The 21,062-nt window shown below is 42.9% G+C and overlaps 1 protein-coding gene across 4 annotated transcripts in view; it reads left to right on the top strand.

Annotated features, from left to right (window-relative positions):
• The first annotated feature begins 1,702 nt into the window (after nucleotides 1-1,702).
• LOC133406455 (capping protein, Arp2/3 and myosin-I linker protein 3-like) overlaps nucleotides 1,703-21,062 on the top strand; it is a 35,662-nt gene continuing 16,302 nt past the window's right edge. For all 4 annotated transcript variants that reach the window (XM_061684084.1, XM_061684085.1, XM_061684086.1 and 1 more), the window contains exons 1-26: nucleotides 1,703-1,784; nucleotides 3,983-4,077; nucleotides 8,227-8,277; nucleotides 8,340-8,399; nucleotides 9,259-9,380; nucleotides 9,474-9,568; nucleotides 9,800-9,870; nucleotides 10,626-10,699; nucleotides 10,785-10,860; nucleotides 10,943-11,031; nucleotides 11,610-11,704; nucleotides 12,575-12,661; nucleotides 13,056-13,165; nucleotides 13,247-13,324; nucleotides 13,409-13,485; nucleotides 14,986-15,090; nucleotides 15,392-15,461; nucleotides 16,139-16,220; nucleotides 16,323-16,419; nucleotides 16,648-16,702; nucleotides 17,790-17,962; nucleotides 18,070-18,138; nucleotides 19,251-19,344; nucleotides 19,427-19,525; nucleotides 20,419-20,538; nucleotides 20,639-20,752. In XM_061684084.1, coding sequence (XP_061540068.1) covers nucleotides 1,727-1,784; nucleotides 3,983-4,077; nucleotides 8,227-8,277; nucleotides 8,340-8,399; nucleotides 9,259-9,380; nucleotides 9,474-9,568; nucleotides 9,800-9,870; nucleotides 10,626-10,699; nucleotides 10,785-10,860; nucleotides 10,943-11,031; nucleotides 11,610-11,704; nucleotides 12,575-12,661; nucleotides 13,056-13,165; nucleotides 13,247-13,324; nucleotides 13,409-13,485; nucleotides 14,986-15,090; nucleotides 15,392-15,461; nucleotides 16,139-16,220; nucleotides 16,323-16,419; nucleotides 16,648-16,702; nucleotides 17,790-17,962; nucleotides 18,070-18,138; nucleotides 19,251-19,344; nucleotides 19,427-19,525; nucleotides 20,419-20,538; nucleotides 20,639-20,752 — 2,316 coding nt within the window. In that variant the 5' untranslated portion in view covers nucleotides 1,703-1,726. The remainder of the gene's footprint in view (nucleotides 1,785-3,982; nucleotides 4,078-8,226; nucleotides 8,278-8,339; nucleotides 8,400-9,258; nucleotides 9,381-9,473; nucleotides 9,569-9,799; nucleotides 9,871-10,625; nucleotides 10,700-10,784; nucleotides 10,861-10,942; nucleotides 11,032-11,609; nucleotides 11,705-12,574; nucleotides 12,662-13,055; nucleotides 13,166-13,246; nucleotides 13,325-13,408; nucleotides 13,486-14,985; nucleotides 15,091-15,391; nucleotides 15,462-16,138; nucleotides 16,221-16,322; nucleotides 16,420-16,647; nucleotides 16,703-17,789; nucleotides 17,963-18,069; nucleotides 18,139-19,250; nucleotides 19,345-19,426; nucleotides 19,526-20,418; nucleotides 20,539-20,638; nucleotides 20,753-21,062) is intronic.

A 21,062-nucleotide genomic window follows, 5' to 3' on the forward strand; every position in this document is an offset into this window, starting at 1 on the left:
AATACACAAGAGTTAGATTGTTCAATGAACCTAACATACACATGTCGGAAATGTGGGAGGAAGCCAGAGTACATGGAACATCAGAACTGTGAGGCAGACATCCTAAATGTTAGTCCTGTTAGTGATTATTGCTTTAACTTTCTTTGGTCACATTCACAAATAGAACAGGTGTCCTCCTAGAGTCTACCAGTCCTGTATTGTGACACTTTTTTGGTTTTTAACCCTCATGGGCCACCATATAGTTTATGTTTCCATGTATAAAAAGTTCGCATTAATTAGTGTGCATTTATGCCTATATAAGCATGTATTGATTCATATATACTGGACTTTCTTTCATAGCAACTTGTAAATAAGGTAGCATTGCCATCACCTTGACTACAGTATGTTTAACTCACATATTCTATACCATTAATAACAATTATACATGTATAACAGGTTTTAACACGAGATTATTTTCCACTCACTTTACAGTCAACAAAAAGAAAACACTTAAACCACAGTGTTTTTAGTGACTAGCTGCTTGCTAATCTTAGCATTGCAGCTACACTTAAGCATCTCCTAGACCTTATAAGCAACGAGCTACTGTACATTAGCTTTGACACTCAAACCTAATCTTATTATTGTTTAATGCTTTTACGATCATCATTGATCATTGACTAATAATAACTGAACTTTGGCTTTTTTTCATAGCAGCTCGTAAACAACAGTTAGCATCGGGCATTAATTAAAGATCCCGTATTTGGACAAACCAACTGTTTTTAGTGTTTGGGATGTAATGTTCTCCCTATGGTGCTACAATAAACATGAAATATGAAACATAATGGTCCACGCATTCCCGAATTCCAGATGTTTTTCAGCCGAAGGGCGTGAAATCGGGTCTGTGGAATTTCCCAAGCTTATCTACGTCACCGGCGAAGATCTCCGCCTACCTCTCCGCTCCTGAGCCAGTGCTGTCAACAACAAACACATGTGTTCTCATAAGTGGATCTTCTACACGGAGGCAACCAATCGGAGGAAAGGGGGTGGTCTTAGCCAAATATGGACAAAGAGGACACAATACTGGGTCAATCCAGGGTCACTCCAAAGGTACAAAAATAAATAAATAAACGATCTAATAAAGCATTGCACATTACAAATTTTTTTATTTTCACTTATACTGGAATTATAAATAATTGTTGTATAATTTAATAAAGTCTCATTATTTCACATTTTTTAGAAAAATGAACAAAAGTCACAATACTGTCCTCTGAAGAAGAATCACACCTCGTTTGAAATACAGATGATGGGTGGATGGATGGATGGATGGATGGATGGATGAAAAATGAAATGCATCAACATAAATAACAAGTGATTCAAAGAAATACACAGAATATAGAGAATTTTTAAATTTAATTGAATTTTTTTTTATTCTTGTCATGAAGTCACATTTAAATCTCCTAATCTCCCGCAGGTAACCCCACCCTCGTTTACTCAACCCCCACATCCCTCTCTCCCTCCATCCATCCCTCCCTCCCTTCAAATCCATCCTCCCAGCAATCCATACGTTTTCTTCCGGGAAGCTCGCACGCGCTGCAGGAATGCCTGCGAGAGCGACCATTGTTTTTGTCCGGGACTGAGGAAGAATAACAAGAGGTCGGCCATCAGAGAAAGAAGAAAAACAAGGAGAAGACGGAGTTCCGGGGGGTGGGACGGTGGGGGCGGTGGGGGGCGGCCAGCTGCTGCAACCATGGCCGCGAAAGAGATCACCGTTTTCGGCTTCGCGAGTGTGAACAAGGACATCACAGGTGGGTCTCCTTGTGGTTCTGCTTCCCAAATTATCCCCCCGCCCTCCTCCTCATCCTCCTCCTCTACCTCCTCCTCCTCCTCCTTCTTAGCCTCGAACCAGGCTTCGTCCTCTCCTCTCAACACATGCAGTTTGTTACGCGTGACATCATTTTTTTTTTTTTTACGCATGCATGTGCAGATGCATGCAGGGAAAAACGTGGTGCGTATGATAATGTGCAGGTTTGATTGTGAAGAACCTCTGCATGGGATGGAAATGTGGTTAAAAAAGCAGGTTTGTTAAATTACTGTGGAGGCGATTTATGACATTTCCAGCTGATTACAAGCATTTAAGTGTCTTTTTTTCCCTGCCATCCAGTGTGTGAAAAAGGAAGGAGGGGGTGCTCTGAGGCAGATGTTCAATGCATCTTGTCAGCAGTAATACATGAGCAAGGCCAAGTGTTCTAATTGTCTGCTATTTTTGCGCTATTTTCACATTTTGTTGTGTCCTTATGAGCAAAAATACACGCTATTTGGTGCTGATGCTGTTAATTACTCCTAATGGCTCCTAGAGTTGCACTCTGATGATTGAATCAAGCATCACTTCATTCAAATCACCCTCCTGGCAAAAGGGGGTGGGCTCCTCCAGAGTGGGTTGGGTTGGGGCTGGGGCTGGGGCTGGGACATCCTGTAGCACAAGGTCATCTGAAGACCCTTGTGGGCCACGTCGCTGTCAGTTGAATATTGTTGTCAGCAATTGTTTGGCTGGCGACCAGTTGGCGGTGTGCTCCGCCTCTTGCTCCAAAGTCAGCTGGGATAGGCTCCACCTTTCTGACAGTTTAAAGACCCTGTGAAGTCAATTCGGATATTTGTTTCTTATGCCTGGATCAGACTGCAAGACAAATTTGGTCTTTCCCGACTGGGCTATGTCAGACTATTGGCATCAAATCTTGCTGATCTCGGACAAACAGTGGCAAGCCTACACGACATGTATTCCGATACCACCGCATCCCGTCTTTTACAATCACTGGGCTTTATCTTGTCAACTCAAACACTGTCGGAAAGACGGAACCAGAAAATATGTCACCGGTCGACACGACTGGATACAGTCGTTACGATGGTGCCGACAACAACAATGTGCCGCGCCAATGTATTATGTGTGAAAGGGTAGAACAGAATGAGGAGAAATGTGTGGTGATCGTAACCGTTGCTCAGGAGAGGACGTTCACTCAAGGATTGCTTGAGGTATGGCTACGTATTTTTCATATGATACTGCTCAGAAGCAGGCAACAAAACATTATGTAGCCTAGCAAGCTCATTCTAGCACTAACGGTTGTACGTAAACATGCCGGCATTCTGTCGAATCATGCTTTAAAGCTTCGGTAAACATTGGTTTGCGCACATGAATAAATGTCAGCGGTTGTCCGGCGGAATTGCAAGTAATTTTTTAATTACTTGGCCTATTTCTACCACTACAACGTACAGTTAGTTAACTAGCGATGCCTACAACCGGAAAAATGCATCTTTCCTGGATGTCACAATTTGCAGAACAGCTCAGTGCGATTATTTAAATTCCCAAGTGTTATGTATTTTGTGTTATTCAGGTTACTGTAATATGTTGGAATGCAAATAATTGTGGGTATAAAACAAGCAGGATATGCTGTATGTGCTCAAATGTCTGTGTCTTGTCGTGTGAGCCACGGGTTGAATAACACGTGCCGCCATTTTTTAAAAAAAAGTTGGTTTTGAGCCTCAATGGAAATTAGGCTGTTTTGAGGGGGTGGTCCCGTGACATACAAATTAGCCACCGCTCACCCCGCCCCACTCTACTGCGGGGTGTGCCAATGTGAGCTACTTGTTGAGCCCACAGTCTACAAAAGTGAATATGAACTGCGAAGAACAAACGATCCCCGATAAATATAAGCATCATGACAAAGTAAAACACGTGGATTGTATTTTCACTCATGGAGGCAGCACTTTATCGACAAGCCACCACAATACATTTGTTAATTAGTGTGAGGATCGGTGCAAGTATTAATGTGAATTGGGGGACAAAAATTATTAAGTGGAAACAACTGTAAAGAAAATATCACATCAGGTTAAATTCCACCTAATAATTACAAACACATTGTAGCATGTTGCTCAACATAAGAACGACATATATGCTAAACAGTTCAAGGCAACGATGACATTAATAACATCTTGTATCTTTCATCCACAGACAGTATCAGGAAGATCATCGAGAAATCATCCATCAAGTTCATCTGTGGAATTAAGCTTGATACCAAGAGTGGTAAAACAGAGGACCGGATTCTGGTAAGTTTGAAGGCTTCTCTAGTACCGGTAGTAGTTTTGAGGCACTCAGTTTTCCATCTCAAACTCCAAAATCCACGCAACATGGAGCAAATTTGTCAGAATGAGATACGCTAACAAAAAACAACAACAATGGAGGAGAACGAAGGTCTCAAGTATTCACAATTATTATCTGAAATATTCACAAGTATTTTGCTAACCACACTAACTCTGCAGAAAGAGTAGTGGGTTCCTTTGATGCCATCTGCGGAATTAAGCTTGATACCAAAAGTGGTAAAACAGAGAACCCACTACTTTCTTTTTTTCAATAGAATCCCCCGTTGTACCGAACTGTAGCCTACAGCACGGTGAAAAGCGGATTTTGCTAACCACACTAACGCTTGCAGATAGAGGAGTGGGTTCCTTGGGTGCCACCGTGGAGGCAGCAAGGGGGCTGGGCAGTCCACGCCGTTTGATTTCAGGGCACTTTCATCTGAGAATATGGGGCGAGATACAAGATCTCTTTTTTTGTTTGCCAGAGTAAAGCAGTGCCAGTTTATCGAGATTCAATCTGGGGCAATCAGCTCACCCGCTATGAACTTGGACTGGATGGAAAGGATGAAGGCGGTGGCTTTGCATGAACTGCAGCCTTGACTTATGCGTAGGATTTAGATCAAGATTTGTACAGTGTTCAGTCAGTTTTGGTTTTATGACTTAAAACCTTACAGTAGAACCAGTTGCCCTTCTTGCTAACACCCGATAGGCCAATAAGCTTTCATCCTAGGCTGAGCGGTTCTGGCTTCCGGCAGATCCTGCTGCTCCCTGGATGTATTAATGATTCATCGTGTGGCAAAAGCAGGCAGTTAAAGAGTCCATGTGCAGCCTTTGATTTTTACACACTTTGATATGTCTAAAAAAAAAATCCTTCCAATAATTTCCCTCCAATGCACCTCTCATTTACCACATCCTCTTTAGAAGGTGAAGCCCATTTTATGTGGCCCCTGCTGGGCCCCTGCATAGTAGACTTTAGAGCGAGATCTGAGTTTGATCAGTCATGCTGGCTGAGGGATTTTTAAATGCACTTCAGTGTCATGTTCATAATCAACAGGAACATCGAGTGGGTGGATGGGAGCGCGAAGTCAGATGAGTCAAATAGTACCGCAGGTTACAATCTGTGCTTTGCGCTCCGACACATGAAAGACTGTGGACGATTGAAGAGTTCGGAAGAGTTCTGTTTTAGCAGTACTGGTCGTAATGATGTCCCTCCTGCTGCTTCAGCGCGCTTCACATCCGTATACTCTTAACTAGGCCTGCAACTGCCGACTCATTACCGTAATGTGATACAATCGAGCTTTATCGACTCGGTCTACTGTCTGTCGAGCGTCCTTCTCCCGTGTATGCGTCGAAGCACTTCACCTCAGACTCCTTGCTCACCAAATAAGAGGCCGCCAGGCGGTGGCTCTCACAAGCAAGTGTCAAGCCTCTACATTTTCAACATGACTGACAATTTATCTGAAACACAGAGAAAACATGAACATGCCCTTGATGGAGTTGGAGGACTTGAGTACACAAAGCACAGAAGAATTTGTGTTGAATTCATCACCTTCATTAAACAAATGATGTTTGGGCAAGCTCTGACTATGTGGAGTTGCCTTAATAGAGTCATCAAACTTCGCCACTGTGCTGTCCACACACAAAAAATGTTTTTATCATTTTGCAATGCCTCTATCTACTAGGCTATTCATAGGGTTTAAATTTGGTCAAAATCAGACAAAAGCTCTAGGACGGAAAAGGAAAAGCTAGGACTTTAAAAGACCCCTGTAAATGGCCAAAATGACCCTAAACTGAGTTAAAATCGTTATGGCAGACTTCCTGTGAGTTTTCAGGCATGGGTTTGCTCGGCTTTTTTTGGCGAACTGACTCATGATAGACATGCCTACAAAATGTTATGTTGCTAAGTGAAACTGGCTTCAAGGAGGTACCTTTGTTTAGTTAGTAGAGTTTCATGTTTTATGGTGAGTCATTAAACTTCAACTCCATGCTCCACCCATGAGAACTGATGAAAGCTAACATTTTTCGCCATTTAGTGTCACCCGTGTGTCTAGTATACATGGTTTAATTTGGTCGCAATCTGACAAAATCTCTAGGACAAGTTCATCTTTAAAGGACACCTGGGAATGGCCAAAATAACCGTAAAATGGCTGCTTCAAACCAAAATGGCAGAATTCCTGTGTTTTGTCAGGCACGGATTCTGTAGAGTTTTGGTATGCCTACCAAATTGCATGTTGTCAAGTTAAACTGGCTTTCGGGAGGGACCTTCATCACCCACAAGACGTTTGGTCTAGTTGAGTTATTTGAGTCTCGTGTTTTATGGCGAGTCGTCCAATTTCGCCACAATATGGATTTAAAAAAATAATAATAATAGAAATGCGTTTGAATTGCCGAGTTGTTTTATTAAGAAGCATTTGTCTGAAAGCATACAGTTCCTGTTTTTCATCGGTAATGGAAGAAAAACAAGGAGAGTATTAGGTCTCGAGGGAATGTTTTAGCCGGGACTTCAGAGTGTACGGAGTGAATGATTGAGAGCGACGGGGCAGAAGATGCAAGCAAGAGTAGCGGAGGCCAGTGCTCTCTGCTGCTGGTGGAGAGCATCAACCTGCCAAAAACTAACCTCTTTGGCTTACTGCGAGATGCTACCTGACTTTTTCAGTTGTCACTCAGGAGTGATGAATGAGAATGGATGTCTGTTTGCCGCTTTCTCTAGTATACTGTACAGTATGTGTTCATCTTTGAAGGACCCTTGAAAATGTCCAACATGACTTCCTGTTCGTTTTACCGCATGGGTCCTTGAGACTTTTTTGGGTGGGTGCACTCATAATAAACTTGCCTACTACATGTAGCTAAATGACACTGGTTTTGGGGGCTGATTTTTTAAAGATTTCGAGGGGTGCTACTGAGCCAAATTCGAAACGACGCTCAGCCTATTTTTTGTTTGTTTGTTTGTTTTGACGTGCAAGCAAAAACTTGATATACAATATGGTGTCTTTGAACTTAACTCAGCTCACTTCACAGCGAACAGCAGTGGCAGATAGTGAACACTTCTTTAAAGGAAAAACTAAATAAATAAAAAAAAGAGGCTTCAAGCTCCAGTGTTTATTGCCACTCTCAGTTGAAGTTGAAGGCTGTTTGTTGTCATACTAGAGTGGCTCCAAAGACTGTGTCTCGTAACATACTTGGCCAAAAAAGCTGATTCTGGTTCTGGATAAGGTCCGCAAGCATAATGCTAAAACATAATGTGAAACGCCATAGACGAGATAACGAATAGCATTTGTGTTGCAGTGTTATGTTTTAAGCAACAGGTACCCAGGTATCCAGATAAAAATACACACAGGCATACATTCTTTATCCTCTGTGAAGAACAACTAACATTACTGCCTTACTTAGGAACAGAGACCATCTCCATATAAAGTACTGTATATCCATATGACTGTATTTTACTGCCACCAGGTGGCCAAGGTGCACACACCAGAAGGAGCAGCACAATGTCCATTTGATTAAAAAAACAAAAACAGTGTCAATTTACATTCTATTTCATTATGTCATTCATACTGTATGTTTTTATAAAGTACAACGCAGTCACAACAAATGAAGGTTGTATCTCGATTTGGCACCACTGTATTATCGGTTCTATGACTTGAAATTTCGCAGCAGCTGCAGTTGAACTAACTATAGCCCAACTCATCTTCTGACTCAAATGCTGAAGAAACAATGGCTTTCTCTAAAGCGCTAATGTAAATGTGGTAGGAAGGTTGTCGAGCCCGAGGCCACTTTGTGCAGTTATATGAGCCACTGTGACATTTGCTCTTACAAGCCATATCGCTAATGATCCATCTTTTGCGAGAATGTGCGTCAAACCATCTTTTTTTCCCCCCCCCCTGCCTGAATCTCTGAAGTCATCTCCCCAACACGGTGGGGCTTTTAGTCGGATCGATACATGAACACGGTAAGAAAGCAAGATAGGAAATTCATTCGTACTGGCTTGTATATTGTACAGATCGTCGTTTCCGTCCCATCATAACCATTAAAACTCCCTGGTGTGTTTTTTTTCCTGGGTGCTGTGATTCGACAGCAAACTTTTCCACAATGCTTCGATATGCTTTGCCTTCTCCTCAGGTGCTGGCAACGTGGCGTCTCTACTTCCTGGCGCCCAAGATTCCGGCCAAGGTACAACGATATCCATTTCCTGTTCAAGTAGAAATCTTCTCTGACTAAATATTTGATGACAGATTGAATCCACGTTTAACTTCTTGGAGATCCGAGCTTTGAATTCACACCCAGATCACCAGGTGAGTTTTGACACGTTGTTATTCTGTAGACCCAATACAAGCAGTGTTGGTAAGATTATTTTGGAAATCTAGTTCGTTACAATTACAAGTCACCCTGTTGAAAATGTAATATTAGTATAACTACGTCAATAAATTTCTAAAAGTAATATAACTAATTACATTTATTACCTCTTAATTTTGAATATATACAACAACGGGACCCTTGGATGTTTCCTCTAAAAAAGTGGATTAAAAGCATAAATCATTATTTTGGAAATAACCACATATTTGTTCTTTTCACAAATCATAAACTCGGACCAAAACATGTTGACATGTAAATACATAATAAATAACGTGTTTGTTGAATTACACAGTGTGGGTACACCATGTGGGATGTTATTATACCATGTTGACCTAATGACAAATGTGCACTGTTTAGACAATATCGCTTCATATGATATGAAGCGATATTGAGTCATAAGTGAATGTTCCTTTAAAGTCCAAAATTATAAAGATGAAACTGTTCAAAAGTGTAATTGTGAGTCTAACCTTTTCAAAATCTCAAACTAATAGATTGCACCACAAGGTGGGGCTTCGAGGTCCATCCATCCATCCATCCATCCATCCATCCATCCATTTTCTTTACCGCTTATCCTCACTTGGAAAAATATGTCAAGTCTGCCACTACAGCAGAAAGGCACATGACCAGAGCGAGCCAATCACAAACGTCGGCTTTAGAAGTTCCATCTAGATGGAGTATTTTAGGACACAGTGCAGCAAAATGTCGCTCCCGTTATCTTTGTACAAGCAGAATGCTCAATGCAGCTCTTTGATTGCATCTCCTGCGTATCTAATAAAGTGTACGTTTTTTTCTGTGCAGGTCATTATCGACACCGACAAGTCCACCTGCTGCCTGAGGTTCGAGTCCCGTGACCACCTCAACCACGTGGTCAGCCACATCAACTACTCGCTCTCGCGGATATTCAACAACTCCGTGTTTGCGTAAGACTCACCAGCTCACGACAGGAAAATATACTAAGTGGATGACTCTGCATTCTACATTTTACCCCCTTTGTTTCTTCTTTACCTGTGCAGCCCGTCCATTTGTCACTCAGACAGCGATCTTTCCGAGGGCAGCAGGAAGTATTCGCCCAGCTCGGAGACATCGGTGGAAACCCAGCGGGCGTGCGGTAAAGAAAATACAATACACATACAAATATGTTAGTTATGGTGATTACCAAATGTATATTATATATACAAATAGGCCTACAAAGAACCACCCAAATCCTCCTTTTCTGAAACCCAAAATATGGTAACCCAATGATGAGAGGAAGTCATCTGTCACACAATTGGTCTCACAGATGTTCTTTTTCGACAAAAAAAAAAAAGAAAGAAAGACTGACGTCTGTTGCCACCCTCAGGAGGCTTTTCAGAGACCTACGCCGCGCTGTGCGACTACAATGGCATCAGCTGCAAGGAGGAAGTGCAGTGGGTAAGCAGAATGTTTCACCATGCCAAAAGGTTGATGAGTAATGTCAGAGGTGGGGGACTCGAGTCAAACAACTTGACTCGAGTCAGACCTCAGACTATTTTGGGACTCGGGACTTGCTTGATTAAAACGCTGATTGTGTGACATTTGTGTTATTTTTGAAAGCATAGTTTTGCGTGTGTAGTGAGCACAAACCTGGCAACGCATCAGTATGCTATGATGCGGAGCGCAGAGGCCACCTCGAGAAATCATAGAAAAGGAGGTTTAAAATCAAAGGTGGTCAAGGTCTTATATAGAGGGGGAAGTGTGACTCAAAACAATTTAACGCTGTAGCTCCACAATTGAGTACTCGCTACATAGTTCTCAGTCTTCGCACCATTTCAGCAATTATATCAAACATGTATAATGTATTTAGAAACAAATCTCTGAATTCACTTTACAGGTCTATTAATAAATATGTGATTGTGAGTGTGTTAGTACAGCAAAGTAACACGTTTTACAGATACTGAGTGCAAAGTGGCTGATGTAATGTAATGTAATGTGCGAATATATGTAAGGACTGAGCAAGATTGTATGACTTGACTTACGACTGGCTTAAGTTAGGTAATGACTTGAAAATTTCATTGGGACTAGACTTGCGTGATTTTTGCTTCAATAACTTGCTTAAAACTTGATAGTTAAGAAATGAGACTTACTAAGGACCTGCACATACTGTATGTGACTTACTCCCACATCTGGATAATGTCACGCTCCTCTAGGATGTGGACACCATTTACCACTCCCAGGACAACCGTGAGTTTAACCTGCTGGACTTCAGCCACCTGGAGAGCAGGTGACGCATTGTAAAAAGACACAAAAACAATCCAAAACGGCTACCTCCAAATACTTTCTTAATACACGACGGTTGTCTCCCGCAGGGATCTGGCGGTGATTGTGGCGTCGGTGGCGTACAACACGTGGTTCACTAAGCTGTACTGCAAAGACCTGCGCTTGGTAAGTGCAAATTAATCTGCAGCTTCATTGTTTTGTCGTTTTAGTGGAAAGCTTACGTGTTCATATGCTTCATTGTGCTCAGGGCTCAGAGGTGACAGAGCAGGTCCTGCACACAGTCAGCAAATCATCTAGCCTGGAGGAGATCACGCTCGAGAACGCTGGGTTGAAATCGTAAGCTAAAAAAAAACATCTACTTTTTTTTCCCCCCAGAGGGGCTCTAACACAGATTTTACAGCTTACCTACGAAAGAAGGTTCAAATTAAGTAGAAATATCTCATTCAAATGTTAGGCTGAAGGTACTTTGGAAAAATCTTCAAACATGAATGTTGCAACAGTTTGATTGATTGACTAATTGATTGATTGAAATAGATAATAAAAGTAAGGGTAATATTGTACTGTATATACTGTTGAGATCGATCGATGGGGGGCGGCTGGACCGATTGATTAGTCTTACCTGTATATGTTGTAAAGTGTGTTGTAAATAAAATGTATTATTATTATTATTATTATGAATATTATTATTATTATCAGGATGTATGCTATGTTACGTGGTATGCCTTGGATCATTAGCTATTCTTTTAGTTAGCTGGATTGAACTGACTGACTGATTGATTGATTGAGTAATTGGTTGAATGATTGATTAATTAGAATGGACAGTAAGGCTGTATTGTATATACTGTAGAGCAACTGTCTCCATGGATGTTTGACATGTGATATGGTATGCTTTGGAACTCTACGCTGTGCGGCAGAGACTTCCCACACAAGATGGCGGCCGCCCTCTCCGAGAACCCCGCCGCTGTCATCCACTCGCTCAACCTGGCCCACAACTCTCTGGACAACCAAGGTAGAGTGACCGCATCCACACAAAAGAGGTCATTACATTTTAGGAGTAACAAGCCACATCGTCTTCGCTTAGCAATTTTTCCATTTTCATGAATGTCTAACGCGAATCAAATGTTTGACAAGCAGTAGGGTTTCGCCACTGGAACTTCATTTTAAGGGAGTGACGTGTTTCTGACGTCTCTAGGGACCGTGTCCAAGTGTCCGTTAGCGAGACGCTCAAACGCTAATTGCTCCTGATGAGCCGACTGCCACCACGCATGGATGCCTCGGCCACCAGCGTGTGAGTGTGACTGTGACTGTGACTGTGAGCGCTAATGTGAGAGCGACTGGCTGAACAGGAGGCAATGCTGGAAGACACGATGTACAGAAATCCCTCACATTAGCAACGTGACAAAATTTCCCCCAAAAATGACTGTCTGTCAAAATACTGAGTCTGGTTGGAATGCTCACTTCACCCAAGGTACAAGACACCAATAATTTAGAAAATCGGATGTTGGGTTCCTGGGAAATTGAGCTTTTTGTGTGGTAAGAAATTTCCTGTTTGGGGAACGATTGAAGTCCTGTGTAAATTGGAATTGGTGTCAAGGAAGTATGTTGACGTGACATCTTGACTGACTTGACATAAGTAGGGTCACTCGTATCTCATTGTACCACTGCACTTTTAAGAGTAATGTTGTAAAAAAATCAGTTACAAAAAGAGATTAGAACTCATCAGGGATCATAGTTTGTAGTATAATTACTATTAATAGTAAATACATTAAATGAATAGCAATTAAAACTATAATCCGCGGCATAGCTCGGTCCCGATTACTGTTATTGTTTAAATGTACTCGGATTTTTTTCCCATTTTTTAAAAATTCCCCATTGGCAGGCGTGGCCAGCCTGATCCAGCAGATGTGTCGTCTCAGCAAGGGTCTCCGTCTCCTCAACCTCTCCAAGACCTCGCTCACCTCCAAAGGTTCGTGCTTTCCCGCACTGCCATCGCTCACAGTGGAAATGAGTTCATTTGCTGATGAGGATAGGATTTGGATCAGTGGGGAATCTCTGAGTAAGGGTATTGCTGCACGAATGACACTGTTTTCCTTACTGATGCATAGTTTGTATTTACTACAGAGCAGTGATTCAATTAGGCTTTTCCCCAAAACTTCTGATGGTTGGCATCATCAGTCCCGAGTTTGCCATTCAGACAGCTGAGTGGGCCTGGCTGGTACAGTGGTACCTTGGCTTACAACTGCCCCAATTTAAAACGTTATCGACGTACGATCCGTATTCGCCAAGCCGTCATTTTTGATGAAATGTCAGTTCTAATGTTCAAATTGCATTCTACCAATGCACCTTGTTTAACCATCCAGGGGTGGTGTCGCTTTCTATGGCGCTGAACTCAAGCGACGAGTACTCCAACTCGCTCCTGCACTTGGACCTGAGCAAGAATCCCGCCGTGCTGTCTGGGGACGACGCCTCGGTCAGGAAGCGCAGTGCATTAGTTTAATTCAGCCACTTTTCCTTGAAGCCTGTATGTCGTCTCTTCTTTCTCTGTTTGCAGAGCTTGTATCTCTTCCTGTCTCAGCCCAACTGCCTGGTGCATTTGGACCTGTCGGCCACAGATTGCTCTGTGGACTCAGTAAGGCTTTAACAATCCAAGGTTTTGAAAGCAATGCGTCTGTCGTCCGCTCGGATTTAACCGTTTCCACCCTGTCTCACGCAGCTATTCGGGGCTCTTCTGAGGGGCTGTTGTGCTGATCTCGCCTTTCTGAATCTTTCCAAAAATTCTTTCTCCCACAGGTTAGTCCCGGCTTTGAGCTTTGCCTGAGCACTAAGGGCTGAAACCCTGGGAGCTATCCTTTTGTAATGCTTCTTAAAGCTTCATCTGTCCTTCTTTCGTATCGCCATCCCTTCATTCTGCCATTGTCCCGCATGTCCACTTTGATCATTTTCACTTTTTTTTTTTTCCATACATTTGACACCAACCCGCAATAGGTGAAAATCTGCCTTATAGTGCAGGCATATAAGAATTTTTTTTTTTACAGTTGCACCCCTCCCACATGCTTTAAATACATTGAAACTGGTCAAAACACACTTTTTAAACACATTGTATGTACTTTTTAAACACAAAAACTTGCAAGCATAAAATGTATAGAAAATACTTTACAGTATTGGTAAGCGCTGTGTTCGATGAATACCGCTAGATAGCAGTAATTGAGGTATTGTGTTCCATATAATCATAGAAATTAGTGACATCCAAATATAAATATTATTTCTTTAATTAATGGTAAGATGGAATTTAGTCCCCTCCTTAAGCTGTCACCTTATCGTGGTGGAGGGGTTTGTGCAACATCATGTGGACATCGGGGACAGTGCCTCTGGATTGGCAGACTGGGGTGGTGGTCCCCCTTTTTAAGAAGGGGGACCGGTAGTTGTGTTCGAACTACAGGGGGATCACACTCCTCAGCCTCCCTGGTAAGGTCTATCCGAGGGTGCTGGAGACGAGGGTCCGTCTGGAAGTCGAATCTCAGATTCAGGAGGAAGCAGTGTGGTTTTCGTCCTGGCCGTGGAACAGTGGATCAGCTCTACTCTACACCGGTGAGGGTTGGACTCCGCCAAGGCTGCCCTTTGTCACTGATTCGGTTCATAACTTTTATAGACAGAATTTCTAGGCGCAGCCGAGGCGTAGAGGGGGTCCGGTTTGGTGGGGTCAGCAGATGATGTGGTTCTGTTGGCTTCATCAAGCTGTGATCTCCAATTCTCACTGGAGAATTGGAGATCTCACTCGGTTCGCAGCCGAGTGTGAAGCGGCTGGGATGAGAATCAGCACCCCCAAATCTGAGACCATGGTCCTCAGTCGGAAAAGGGTGGCGTGCCCTGTCAGGTCGAAATCCTGCCCCAAGTGGGCTGGAACGGATTAATTTAATTTCAATTGATTGTAATGGGGAAAACGGATTTGATGTACTCAACACACATGAGTGAATTGAGTCACTAAGCTTGGTCATGGAATGAATTAAAAACTCTTAACCAAAGGTACCACTGTGCAATATTTCCCCCCCCCCTCCAGAAACTCACTGGAACAGCGTGTTTGCTCTCCACGGCTGCAGTTTGAGAGCTCTCATTGTGTATGAATATTTAAGCGGAGCCATCCATCATTTGACCCGCACTCACTGGCCGCCTCTGTATGCGATGTCTGTACTTTGCGCTCGGCATGTCAACAACGTCCACTCTCATTTCATCTCATGTCATCCATCTTTTTCCCTCTCTCTTACTTTTTTTTTGTTTGTTTTCACCTGACAGAAAAGGAAAAGACACGGTGCCGTTGTTCCGACGATTCTTCAGTTCCGCCTTCAGCCTCACCCACGTCAGCCTGGCGGCCATGAAACTGCCCCCTGACGTCCTCAGGTGCTCCGTTCATATTCTAGCGAATGTCCTCATTACGGTCACGGGTGAGCTGGTGTCTAACCCAGCTGATTTTGGGCAAGAAGCCTGGTACACCCTGCCGTGGTTGCAAGCCAATCACATGGCATATGTACACAAACAAGCTTTCGTTCTTAAATTCAAACCTATGGACAATTTAGAGCAGGTATGTTTCACACTTAATGGGTGGGTATGCACTCCAGGGATTTTAAAAGACACTTTTAAACAATGTGTCACCCATTTGATGTTCAGCGATATATTCAGGTTCTTCCTCCTGGCTCCACAGGGCTCTCCTTGCAGGCTTAACCTCCAATCCCCACATCAATGACCTTCACCTGGACATCAGCGGCTGTGAGGTGAGTATGTGGCACCCGGGCGTATTACCCAATATGAATACTCATGTTGAGGGGTTTTTTCTGTTTGTTTTTTAGATCACTAAGTCTTTATAAATATAAAGAAAAGCAGTGCGAATTGGACTTTCAAAATAAGTGCGTCAACGGGATGTGCTCTTTCGGTTGCTTAAATATTGCTGTTTTAACTGTGTTTTGGTAAATCTGCTTTGCAAAGTGTACCTTTTTATCCCATGCTGTATGTACTTGCCTATTGGTACTTTTTTGGCCTTCTCTTTCAGAAAACCACACACACGCACCCACACAACTGAACAAACATATGCGTGAAGAGAGAAGTGTTTTGAAGGGGCGGAGAGAACTAAGTAAAGGAGGAAAAGCCAGACATTTGTCCAAGTGTATTTACTGTGATGTCTTCTCTGAGTCGGACTCAAGCGGTGTTTGTCAACACGCTCAAGTGAGAAGACAGCCCACTTTTGGGAGAATAACTTTACTACATGCATTTTTCTCAAGGGGCTTTGAGCTGTTTTACCGAATGTGGAAGCTGGTTCTGCATAACCCCTATTGTCCAGCAACAAACGTGTCGCTAGTGAAAATGCTGAGTGGCTCGTAACTCTGGGAATCCACCAGCCACAGTACCACTGTACATGAATGCGCTCGTGTCCCATTTTCCTCCCATCCTCCAGCTTCGATGTGCAGGAGCTGCCGTCCTCCAGGAGCTCTTCCCCAGAGTCTCCTCCATCGCCACTCTGGACATCTCAGACAACGGTACGGTGACACGGGCCCCCTCCATTCCACCATCCCTTTGACCTTGCCTGTTTTTGTCTCGTTTATCCCCGGGCGACTTTTGAGCTGTTCTCGTGTCGACAGGTTTGGATGCAGACTTGCTCACGGTGCTGCCCGCCCTCTCCAGACACCCCTCGCTGAAACACCTTCATCTCGGCAAGAACTTCAACATCAAAAACAGGTGCTCTGCGGCGCGCCTTTTATGCGGTTATTTGCATCTCGGGTCGTGCGTATGCTTGCAAGAAAAAATACAAATAAAACATGTTGTGAGCGCAGGATGTGCCAGCTGGAATGAACAGCTCTGTTGACTCTACTTCACTTTTCATATGCCGCCAGCTTCTCACTCACTATGCAGTTGCGGGAAAATGGCAGTAATTAGCCTCAGCTCATTCGGTCTTTACATCCGCAGGGTTCTGGATGAAGTCTTGCAGAAGTTGGTGCAGCTCATACAAGAGGAGGAATGTGTGAGTGAGGACAGGACGACTCATCCACATGGACACTAAATGTGATGTTTTTATGATGACACGCTCACCTAGGAGAACACACCGGTCCAAATTTGAAACCACTCCAAATAGTACATCTTCGTCCTGCATTTGCTTGACTTTGAGAATTAAGGTTCATGCACAAAAAGACCAAAGTAGGAGGTCGCTGTCGGAAAAAAAAGCCTGTATCTCCAAAGGCCCTCTTTTAGGATTGCCTTTTGGGGGGTCTTTAGGCACACGAAACAAAAGTACCAATTTTGTTAAGTGTGTGTATCCTGTTGAAAATGAATGTATTTTATGGTACTTTAACTTGACCCCCAAAACTCACTCAGTAGCGACCCCTGGAAAGTTAGAAAAAAATCAGGCCCCGACAAGTTTCACCGATCAGGATGAAATTGGCTGGGCATTTCTGTTATAACAGGACACATGAAAAAGCCTCAAGGACCCATGGCCGAAATTGAACAGGAAGTCAGCCATTTTAGTTTGAAGCAGCCATTTTGGGCAATTTCCAGGCTTTGTACTTTGACTAGGAAAATTGTCCAAATTAGCCCCAATCAGAACAAAGTACACTAGAAAGCTGGGCGATGCTAAATTGCCAACGCTTTTTTGACTGCACCATCTAATGAGGGCAGGGCACTGTGTCAAAGTTTGACGATCCTTCTGACGAGGATTTGGAAAGTTAGAAAAAAACAATTTCCCCGAAACCAGTTTCACAATCGACACATAATCGGGTGCGGGTCTTTATTAATCGGACGCGCGAATGAAGTCTCGAGGACCTGGGGCATAATTCGTTAGGAATTCAGCAACTTTCGTTTGTACCGGCACGAAATTGGGTGGACATCTTACTGAGAAACAGTGATGAAATGAAGCCTTATTGGTGGAGGCACTGAGAGGGGGGGAAAAACTCCTGGTCACATCACATTTCTTTGTACAGTAACATCAATTATTACTGCTCCCTGTTTGCACCGTGTTCCCCCATCTCTATATCACTCCACACACATGTATAGTCAATAATTCAGACATACAGTGTGTCAAGTCACGATGAAGCACTCTTCTGGTTCCTCTCCAGGCCCTGCAGACCCTTTCGCTGACCGACTCGCGACTGCGTTCCCGGGGCACGGTGCTGGTCAACGCCCTGGGGAGCAACACCTGCCTGAGGAAAGTGGACCTGAGCGGCAACAACATGGACGACATCGGCGCCAAGATGCTGAGCAAAGCCCTGCAGATCAACACCACGCTCCGGTAAAGATGTGGAGCCCATCACGGGGGAGCGAGGGATGCGGTTACAGGCAGCGATTAGAGCGGATGATTTGGAGGGGAAGTGTTCACTGCCTGCTTACTCCATGCAGGAGCGTGACATGGGATCGCAACAACACCTCCGCAGCAGGATTTCTCGATGTGGCCAGAGCACTTGAACAGTAAGAGAATAAACGTGTTTTCTGTTGTTTTTTAAATTGCTATTTAAATGCTGTCATATGGATGCAGACCAGTTGGAACTACATTTACTCTATATGGTTCAAATCATTAAATTGCAATATGTTTCCTCCCATGTTGTGCAGCTCAGACATTGTTGCTGTCCAATGAAGAGCATTCACCTCCAAAAGCTTGTTTCGCATTAAAAATCCCCCAAAACGTGATGAAGGAAAATTAAGTCACAAAACATATAACTTTCAAGTTATTGGTGTTTGTCTTCCAAATAAAGAATTATTTATTTTTTTTTGCTGTAAAGAAATGGGTCGGGGGTCACGAAAGCATACGTATTATCTCCTAATTATTGTGCTAGTTGCCTAAGTTTTTATCAAGAAATGTTTGGTTTTAAAAAAAATTCAAATATGTTGTGCATAAAAGGGAAAACAAAAACGAATTTATGCTAAAACAAACAAAAATGATGGTTAAAATAAAAGTAACTAGGAAAAGCTCTCCAAATTTTGAAATGTACCCCGGGAAAAAAACAAAAAAACATTGCTGACCACCATGATGAATTACTATACTACTCTACTTTGTCTTTGAATGTATATGGCTTGTAAATTTAATAATGAATGAAATATATATTATAGCCACTAAATATACTGCAGTTTATATACCTTTGTTGTCTGTTTATAGTTTCGATGCAATTTTCAACCATTCCCGATCTCCCAGTGTTGTAGAATGCCGAAATAGACCATTAAACAGGGGAAATGAACATGGAGTTGTTTACCTGTGTAGTACATAGTTACATCATCAGATGACATTTGTGCGGTAAGACCTGCAGTGTAAATGCAGACCAAGTTGAAATTGGCAACACGAGCCTGGCAAATTGATGCTCTCCACATTGCTATCTTAAAATGTTCAGCTGTTGCTTGAGGCAAACTTGGGACATGGTTGAAGTGGGTATTACTCCCTTCCTCGCATAGTGGGGATATTATGGGATGGGCTTGTCCAGCGGGGATATTGAATTTAACTAACCCTCAAATATGGAGGCAGCCGTAGATAAGTGGTTACCGTGTGTGGCTGATGGAGCTCATTCCTACTTCTTCTCTCCTCTCTTAAGTAATTTCACCCTGCAGTACATGCCTCTCCCCCTGAGCGACATCAGCCAGGCGTACCGCAGCGCCCCTGAGAGGACGGAGCAAGCGCTGACCAAGGTGGGTGCGGTGTTTGGATTTGTTTTGATTTTTAGTGAGGGAGGTGCACTCAAGAGTGTCTAATTCCTGACTTCCTGCACAGATCCAACGGGCTCTGGTGAGGAACAACCAGACTCAGCGCTTCTCCCAGCGTCAGGCTCTCCGGCTGCACCAAGGCCTCGTCACCAGCACCGCCGAGCAGGTAGTGCTGGTATTTAGTGTTGTTTTTATATAAAACTCATTTTAAACCAATGGGACACAAAACAAATATTGACCAAAAGAAAATGGCGACCAAAAAAAAACATGACCAACATGACAATAACAGATGCAAATCTGACAAAAACATAAAATGAAAACAAAAAAAACTGTTAAAACATTGACAAAAAATTGGAGGGAAAAAACGGACTAAAATCTGATATTGCTGTACATCTGGCAAAATTTTGGCAGAAATGGACAATATGAAAAAACTGGATACAAATCTGACAAAACATGCCAAAAAAAAACATAAAACGACCAAAAATTGAAGAAATCTGGAAAGAAACGGACTAAAGGCTGACAAATACAACAAGAATCTGACATAATTCGGGTGAAAAATTCTGAAAATGGGTAAAAATCTGAAAAAAATGCAGATACAAATCTGGGAATGAATTTATAAGAGAATGACATAAACCATTTTAAAAGCTGACGACAGCAAAATAAATCTTGGAGGGGAAAAAAACAGACACAAATGCAACAAAATCCTGACAAAAATATGGCAAAGAAAACATGATAAAAAAACAGATTTTTTTAAAAAACAGACAAAGATGACAAAAAAGGACAAAAGGAGGTTAAAATGACACAATTACACAAATTTGAAAAATCAAAAATGAATCAAAATCCTTACGTCAATGTGACAAAATGATGACGAAAACTGACAAAAAAATTACCAACATGACAAAAAAGATAAAAATCTGACAAACATACAAAAGAATGAGCAAAATAAATGATTAAGAGGCTGATGAAAAAATACAGCAAAATTTGGGCAACAAAAATCAGACTTTGTGTGTGTCTGTACTGTATGTCTTTATGTGTGTTTGCATTTTTTGAATTTTCAAGGTGATGGAGCGTCTGTGCGCACGCGTCCAGCAGCAGGTGTGCCAGCTGCGAGGCGTCGGAGAGGCGGACGACATTCAAGCAGCCAAACAAGTGCTAAAGGAGGCCAGGAATTCGCGCGCGGTGAGCCTTGCGACATTCACCACGGGATGTGTCACATGTCGGAGGGGGGGGGGAAATAGAATGAATGCATGTTTCCTTTTTTTTTTTTGCACGCGCCAAGCTGTACCCCTCCCTATGCGAACTGGCCCACGTGCTTTCCGTGGACGGGCCGGTGCGCCAACGTCTGGACTCGCTGGCCAGCGAGCTCGCCAAAGCCGCCGACAAGGAGCTTCAGGTAGCTTTTTTTTTTTTTTCACACATTATGGAGAATGAATAAGAATGGATTTAGAATTACATTGCAGCTCCAGGCAACTAATTCTGATCTAATGCCATTAATGTTCCCCCGCGTATTCGCAATTTGTGTTTTTTGTACTCAGGCCAAAGTAATGAACGTATTACTTTGTCGTCATCTTGGGCTGAAAGAACAATGTGGAAGTTAGTTCAATAGCATCAATTACTCGTGTTTTTTGTCATTCTTAGCAAGGATCGGTCCGGATTACTGTATTTCCATGATGCCAAGTCACCATTGACGAGGTCTTTCCGAC

The sequence above is a fragment of the Phycodurus eques genome, chromosome 8 (assembly GCF_024500275.1).
Source record: "Phycodurus eques isolate BA_2022a chromosome 8, UOR_Pequ_1.1, whole genome shotgun sequence".
Taxonomy (NCBI): Eukaryota; Metazoa; Chordata; class Actinopteri; order Syngnathiformes; family Syngnathidae; genus Phycodurus; species Phycodurus eques.